Source organism: Linepithema humile, chromosome 1 (assembly GCF_040581485.1).
Source record: "Linepithema humile isolate Giens D197 chromosome 1, Lhum_UNIL_v1.0, whole genome shotgun sequence".
NCBI lineage: Eukaryota > Metazoa > Arthropoda > Insecta > Hymenoptera > Formicidae > Linepithema > Linepithema humile.
The window spans coordinates 17838326-17846294 of NC_090128.1; the positions used below are offsets into that span (position 1 = coordinate 17838326).

The 7969-nt window shown below is 41.7% G+C and overlaps 1 protein-coding gene across 1 annotated transcript; it reads right to left on the reverse strand.

Moving 5' to 3' along the window:
- Positions 1 to 7673, reverse strand: LOC136997507 (uncharacterized). The gene is made up of 2 exons (XM_067348412.1): positions 7331 to 7673; positions 1 to 2185 (listed from the first exon to the last, which is right to left on the reverse strand). The coding sequence occupies exons 1-2, from the start codon at positions 7348 to 7350 to the stop codon at positions 463 to 465; spliced, it is 1743 nt and encodes a 580-aa protein (XP_067204513.1). The 5' UTR covers positions 7351 to 7673; the 3' UTR covers positions 1 to 462.
- Positions 7674 to 7969: the final 296 nt, after the last annotated feature.

Below are 7969 nucleotides of genomic sequence, written 5' to 3' on the forward strand. Positions count from 1 at the left end.
TTGTCTCGAACAATTTATTTAATCACTCACAAACCGCCAGGACGGTGTTAGATTTCCGTGAGCCGTGTACGGACACGGGGAAACGAGTCGGTGTATTCGCGTATCGTAAACTGAATCCGTCGCTGCTTGCGCGCGACTGTATTTATACGAATCGGCAATCAAGAGTTTTGTAATATTATTGATATGTTATTGTTGATATTTCTCGGATTGCTGATTCGTGTCACCTTGAATCCGAGGTTGTTTCTCTGCAGTCTCATCGTTATTCTTTATTTGCTAAATAATTCTTTCTTAGTATTTTTATTTTGGTATTTAACTTAATTAACCTTATAGCGACACGTTGTGTTACGACACACAACATCCCTCCCCCGCGAATGGAAGGAAATGTAGGTACGGAGTTTCCGTGCGGAGTAGGCGGTGCGAGTGTATAGTTTTACAGTTAGTTCTTGTCCTACCGTCTACCTATTATTCCGCAGTAGTCTTTCTTTTTCGTAATAATAGTATTGCTCCTATGCCTAGTGCTAATACAATAATCACGATGGCAAGCGAACTTGTGACCACAGGATACAAAGTCAAGGGTTGAATAATTTTTCCCTCTGTTAACTCGTCGTCTACTTCTTTTATTTTTTCTCCCAAATCTATTAATTCCCTTGAATTTTGTATCATCTTTTTCAATTTTAACGGTTTGATTTCCATGCTCGTTTCACCATTAGTTATACCTTCTATTTTTCCCGTTAGATTAAAACGTGGTATATATGCCTGAATGTTCGGGCCTTCTATTATTGTTCCTGTGTTCAGAGTCATGTCCTTCGCAATTATTTTACAATTATTTAATAGAGTTATTCTACCTGTTCGTGTGATTTTGGTCTGTATTTCCTTATGGTTTAAACAAGTAATCATTACGTCTTGTTCGCTGTTAGTCGAATATAACCAAGAATTTTCCTTCGTTAATGCTATCCAAATAGTTTGGTTAAAACTTACATACTTATTTCCGCAAATTGCCCTTTTTGTCAGACCTACATACAATTGTACTTCACATAACGCTCGAGGGTTAATATTATATATCGGACTATCCGATTTACATATATATTTCTTGTCTATCTCAATACATTTTTCTAAGTTTTCTTCGCTTATCGCTAGATATCCGGATAATTCTAAATTTACAGCAAACAATTGTTGGTTAATCTCGGTAAATACAAATATCCCGCGTTGGTCAGGGACAGGTAAAGGTATGGCTTTTATTAACCTGTATTTCGGATATGTTACAAATGGCAATTTCAACGTTACAAATATAGTCTCATTCTTAACATACGAGTTTACACTTGTAATTTTTTCAAACGTTGACCAATCACTTACATCTAGCTTGAGAGGAAAATACGTTCCGCGTGGTAAATACGGCGCAGCAGCCCGCATTTCGGCGAAAATTCGTTCGACGGGTAATAGACTCGGATTCAACATTCCATGCGACGCCTGCGTTAAGAAATCATACACATTTTGAATATCTCTGTCGGAATCTGCTAGCATTCTGTCGAGTAATGCACAGTACTCGTTGATTTCTTCACGTTTGATGATTAATAAAGTACCATTAAAAATGCGTGCGTCTAAGTCGTACAACAATTCGTTATTTTCGTCGATCGTCTTTTCCAAATCGCTTATGTGCGCTATTGTAGAGTTTAATATTTTTAATTGATGCCTCGTGACATGATTAAAAGTACTCTCGCTATTTTGCAACAGTGTTAATTGCTCGTTGATGCGTTTCTCATCTCCGGCATCCATAGTGCCGAATAAATATTTCGCTACCTTTCCTATCCCGTCAATTAGACCGCGTTTCTTCTCGTTCGGATTTCCGTAAACTCTTTTTAGTTTCTTCAATAATGCTGTTATTCTAACTTCGTCTTTTCTAATTAATCGTAGTAAATTCGCGAACTGACTCTTTTCTGCTCGTGTAGAGTGTATCGTGTTCTTTGCGCTTTCCGCTAATTCTAGCCATTCTTGTACACGAATATGTCGTTTTCCTAATGCCGAAATATCTACAGTTATCACGAACTTCCAATATGATTCGATGACGTTAATCTCACCTACTTCTTCAAAGTATATTCCTGGTTCGTGTGAGAATCTTTCTATCTCCACGGCTAAATTCGTCTCGGTTTTCGTTGCTGACATCAGAGTTCCAAGAAATATAATGCACCTACAGAATAAACTTTTCTTTAACTGTTGTCGTCATAACTTATTCTACTGCTTAATATATTCCGTCATATTTTTATTCCTCCTTTTTTTTTTTTAGTTTTCTACAAATAATTTTAGACGATTCGCATGCACCGTTATCTCTTTCCTCCCCTTTTTAATAGTGTAGTTTACTTCCGAATTCCTTTTAACTATTACGTATGGCCCGCACCATAACGTTTCTAATTTCTTTGAACGTCCTCGTCGTAACGTTTCATCATATAATAACACTTTATCACCTTCCTGGAAGATGACTTGATTAGCCCGTTTATCGTAATACCGTTTAGCTTTTACTTTCTCTTCGTGCGCATTGCTCTTGGCAATCTTATGGGCTGTTCGTAATTTTTCCCTTAACTCGGACACGTAGTTATCGTAAGTATATGTAAGCCTAGGCGGTTGTGCTAATGCTGTAGGCAGAGTTGCGCGATGTCCAAAAATTAACTCAAACGGTGTATATCCTGTCACCGTGTGGGGAGTGGTGTTATACGCGAACATAGCGTACGGCAACCACTCATCCCAGTCCGTTTGATCTTCATTTACGTAGTGTCGCAAATATTCAGCTAAAGTTCGATGCGATCGCTCCAGCGCACCGTTACTTTGTGGATGATAAGCGCTGGTCCTGATTTTGTTAATTTTTAACAATTTACAAGTGTCTTTAAGTACACTGCTCATAAAATTGGTCCCTTGGTCTGTTAGAACTTTTTCAGGTATCCCGTATTCTAGCACGATCCCTGTAACGAACTCTTTCGCTACGACTTCGGCACCTTGATTTGCTATAGGTATCGCCTTACTATATTTGGTAAGATGATCCTGGAATGTTAATACATATTTATTTCCATTGTCTGTGACGGTTAGCGGTCCGACAATGTCCAAAGCACATTTTTCGAACGGTTGGCTAGGCGTATCCGTAATCACCATCGGCGCTTTGTTGTGTTTACTTAGTTTATTCTTTTGGCACTGTTTGCATTTAGATATGTGGTCTTCTACGTCTCGTGTAAGGCCTCTCCAATTATGTGTTAATCGAATGCGATTTATCGTTCGCTGTAGACCCTGATGCCCCCCTATCGGCGCATCATGATATTCATACATTATCTGTCTTTTTTCTTCTTCTGTATACTTCTTGATTTCGTTTTTGTCATCCTCTTCGCTTCCACTTCCTTCTTTTGCTTCGTCATCATCATTCTTTCTGTCTTTGTTTATCGCGGATACTGTCTGCGCGACATTGCGACTCAGCGCATCGGCATTAACATTGCTTTTTCCTGCCTTGTACACGATTTCATAAGTGTACTCCTCCAGTTTCAACCTCCATCTTATCAATCGCGAACCCGGATCGTTTACATTGAATAACCATGTTAACGGTTGATGATCCGTGACTATTGTAAACTTAATTCCGTATACGTACGGTCTAAAATGCTTTACCGCCCACACTATAGCTAGCAACTCCTTTTCCGTAGTACTGTAATTTTGCTCAGCTCGATTGAGTGTTCGACTTGCGTAGGCTATTGGACGATCCTGTCCTATTTCCCCCTGAGAAAGTATAGCTCCTACAGCAAAGTCTGAAGCATCTGTTGTAACTATGAATTCCTTGCTGAAATCCGGATACTGAAGTACCGGTGCTGTAACTAGTTTTTCTTTTAATACATCGAAAGCATGTTGCTGTTCCGCGGTCCACTCGAATTTCACGTCCTTTTTCATCGATTTAGTGAGTGGTTTAGCGATTCCGGAGAAATTCTCGATGAACCTCCGATAATATCCAGCTAATCCGATAAACGCTTGGATATCTTTTGTTTTGTTCGGCGTAGGGAAGTCTTGTACAGCCTTGATTTTTCCCGCATCAGGCATTATTCCATTCTCAGTAATAATGTGCCCCAGATACGTCACTTCTTTTCTCAGAAATTCGCACTTGTCCGGTTGCAATTTCAACTTGTTTGCACGAATTCTGTCCAATACTTCTTCTAGCCGCCGATTATGTTCGGTCAAACTAGCTCCATAAATTACAATATCGTCCAGATAAACTAAACATTTTATGCCCTGCAATCCAGCCAGTATGGTATTCATCAAACGCTGAAATGTCGCTGGCGCATTCTTCAATCCGAAGGGCATCCTGTTAAACTCGTAATGCCCATATGGTGTCGAGAATGCCGTTTTTTGTTTATCTTCCTCTGCCATTGGTATCTGGTGATAACCAGAAGCCAAATCTAAGGTCGTGAAGTATTTTGAGCTTCCTAATTGATCCAGAATATCTGTGATATTAGGTAATGGAAAGGAATCTCCTATAGTTACATTGTTTACCTTCCGGAAATCTACTACGACCCTCATTTTCGGTTTCCCCGAAGCGTCCATTTTCTTTGGCACCACTAGGAGAGGTGCGTTCCATTGGCTCGTACTTGGGCGTACGATTTTATTTCTTAGCATTTCTCTCACTTGTCTGTTCACTTCCTCTTTATGCTTTTCCGGCAACCGGTACGGTCGCGTGTTGGCGGGCGCCGTCCCCGGCCGCGTCGCGATCTCGTGTTTCATCGCCACGGTATGGGTCAGCGGTTCTCCTTCTATATGAAAGATATCGCTGTACTCTTCACAAATCTTTGCTATTGCCTTTTGCTCTTCCTTATTCAAATGTTCAATTCTTAATGCGTCTCTTATTTTCTCCAAACGAGACATTGGCTTATCTGTTGCCTTGTTAACTTCAGTATTAAATACTTGAATTCCTGTTTCCGCTTCTAACAATGTTAACTCTACGTGTGGAGTCTGTATGTCTACCGGCTTATCGGTAGTGTTGATTACGCTTATGACACAACCGTAATCTTGAGCTGTCGTCACGCAACCTCCTATGATAATTCCCGGCTGCATTTCCAATGCATGCACTATTCCTGTCATATTTTTATTTGTAGTGGCGGATATTATGGTCTCACTTCGTGACTTCAATGTGACTGGTCGGCACGGAAATAGTTTAAATTTGGTGTCCCCTATCGTTAGTCGCTTAGTGGGGTAATCCCATTTCATCACGTGCTTTTTAAGGAAATCAACTCCTAATATTCCTTCATGACTTATCGGAAAATTGTCCTTCACCACATGCATTTTATGCGTAATAACTTGCCCTTTCAATAGTACGTGAGCCATTATCGTGCCCAACGTTTCGGCCTTCTGTCCAGTAGCGCCTATTATCATTATCTTTTCATCGTAAACTAAAGTTTCTTCTTTTAAGGTTTTCAATTTAATTAAAGTTATTGCAGCTCCTGTATCTACGAGCATAACTGCCCGTGCTGCTCGAATTTCTTGCATAGGTACTGCTATTAAATCTAGATTAAGTTCGGCCTGTGCATATTCGCCTACTGATGCTATCTGCAATGTTTTTGCGGGTCGTGCTGTTTTTATGTTTGCCTCTTCTCCTTCGCCTTGCTTGGCGTTTTTCCTCGTTCGGGCGTCGTCCTTGTCTGGCCTTCCATGCAATGACCAACAGGTATCTTGATTGTGCCCCGATCTTTTGCAATGTTTACAAAACATGTTCATCATGTTGACCTTCTGGCCGCTAGCTCTCGGTAATTGATACCGGTTATTATAATTATGAAAGCGTCCTATTCTGCAATCACGCCCTTCATGACCCAATTTGCCGCATTTGATACATTTTAGTATCTTTTCTCTTGCGCCGTTATTATTACTGAATTTGTTATAATTCCTATTTTCGGAATACGGACTTTGCAATTTTTCTTCAGCCGTCGCTATCGCAATCGCCTCTTGTAGCGTTTTGTAATTGCGTGCGCGTACTATAGTTTTAATGCTTTCGTTTAGTCCGATTTGGTAGTTTTGTAGCGCTAAGTTTTGTATAGTGGTCTTTATTGTATTTTTCTCCATGACCGTGAGACTTTTTCCATCGATCATCGCTTCGTAAAGTTTCATCGCGAGCTGATCTGCTCGTGTACCGAAAGCTTGGGCGTTCTCTCCATGCTTCTGCTTTAGCGTGTTAAATTCAATTTGCAAGTGCGTTATACTCTTATGAGTTGTATATCCTGCTTCTATTTCTCGTTTTAATTGCACGAACGTTTGAATATCTCTTGTTTGAAAATCGAGCAAGACCTTTCCCTTTAACTTAGTACACAGTATCGCCTTCAGCAACTGTAATTCTTCCAAAGGGTCTATACTTTCCACCGCGTAAGTACTCGCGCTGAGGAACTCTTGTATTTTAGCCTGTGACGTTCCGTCAATCTCTGGGATTAAGCTTCGCGCTTCTTTTAGTTGCATATACCCATGCATGGCTATCGGCCTATTTCGTATATCCGACATACCCCGTCCGTATGCTACATCCGCGTTATCAGTTACGCGCCTAGTAGTCAGTGGTACATTCAATTCTCGTTGGCCCGGTATAGCTAAGAGCCGTTGCTGCCACTCTTGCTGTTGCCCCCGTACGTTTTCTATTTGTTCGTGGAATTGCTCTTGCATTTCGGTCAACTGTTGTCTTATTTCGCGCACAAAGTCCATCATTGTATCTGTTAGCTCTGAGTTTCGCGTCGCGTCTTCAGTTTTTGCCCCTGCGTTTTGCGTCATTTCCTTTCTTAGTAACTCAATATCCCGGTCGATTTCTGACTCGGTAGTCTTCGGTAATTCTTGATCATTATTCATTTTTACTTCAGTGCGGAACTCGTCTGGGTCGAAAACGCAACTATCATAAGATGTGAGTGCGAACTCACTGTATTCCGATACGTGACTCGGAGTTCTACTTGGCAGATGCCTACTTTGTCGCGGTTTTTTGTCCTCGCGAGTAGCTTTCAAAGCACTGTCGAGCCCTAGCAATGTACGATTGCGCTCAACGGTTGGTTTTTTCGAAATGGTATCTGTGTTCGCGTCTCCGGTACTTTGCTTCTTATTTCCAGTTTTCTTTCCTGTCGTCTTACTACGTTGTTCGCTTACGCTCAACGCTCGTTGATCTTGGTTGCGGATCAACCGAGATTGGTTTGGTTGGGATTCTACGATTACGCGCTTTTCCTCTCCGTTCGCGGAACTATCTAACGCCTCACTATGACTTCGGTCGTCATTCAACCAAAATTGGAAGCCTAATTTCTCTCGTTTCCCGGACATTCGCTTTTTCTAATATTATTTCTTATTATCGACTTACATTAGGCCGCTCGCTCGCATGATGCACGCTGCTGGTTAGCTGATCCGTTGTTGAGGTAGGTCGCGATCCTTGCCTGTCGTCGTCCTCTCGGGTTACGCTGACTCAGCTTGGTCGTTGCTCCGCCAGGCACCTTTCCGCCGCTTTGTTGCCCGGACTGTCGTCGCCTTGTGAATCCAGGCGATTTTCCACACTGCCTTCTCACCTCACTTTTGTAGCTCCAGGTGATAGATTCTCTCAGTGGTCCCTCTGTTACCACTGCCGATATCCGATCATCGGGTGTCCAGAATGAACTTCGGTAATTGCGGATCCCACCGCTGCCACCAAATTTATGTTGCGAGTCTTTCCGATTGCAACCGTAAGTTCGAGATCCGCTTGGGGAACGGGACGTACTGCTTAGAGGTGTGGAATAACTGGACGCAAACCTTGTCTCGAACAATTTATTTAATCACTCACAAACCGCCAGGACGGTGTTAGATTTCCGTGAGCCGTGTACGGACACGGGGAAACGAGTCGGTGTATTCGCGTATCGTAAACTGAATCCGTCGCTGCTTGCGCGCGACTGTATTTATACGAATCGGCAATCAAGAGTTTTGTAATATTATTGATATGTTATTGTTGATATTTCTCGGATTGCTGATT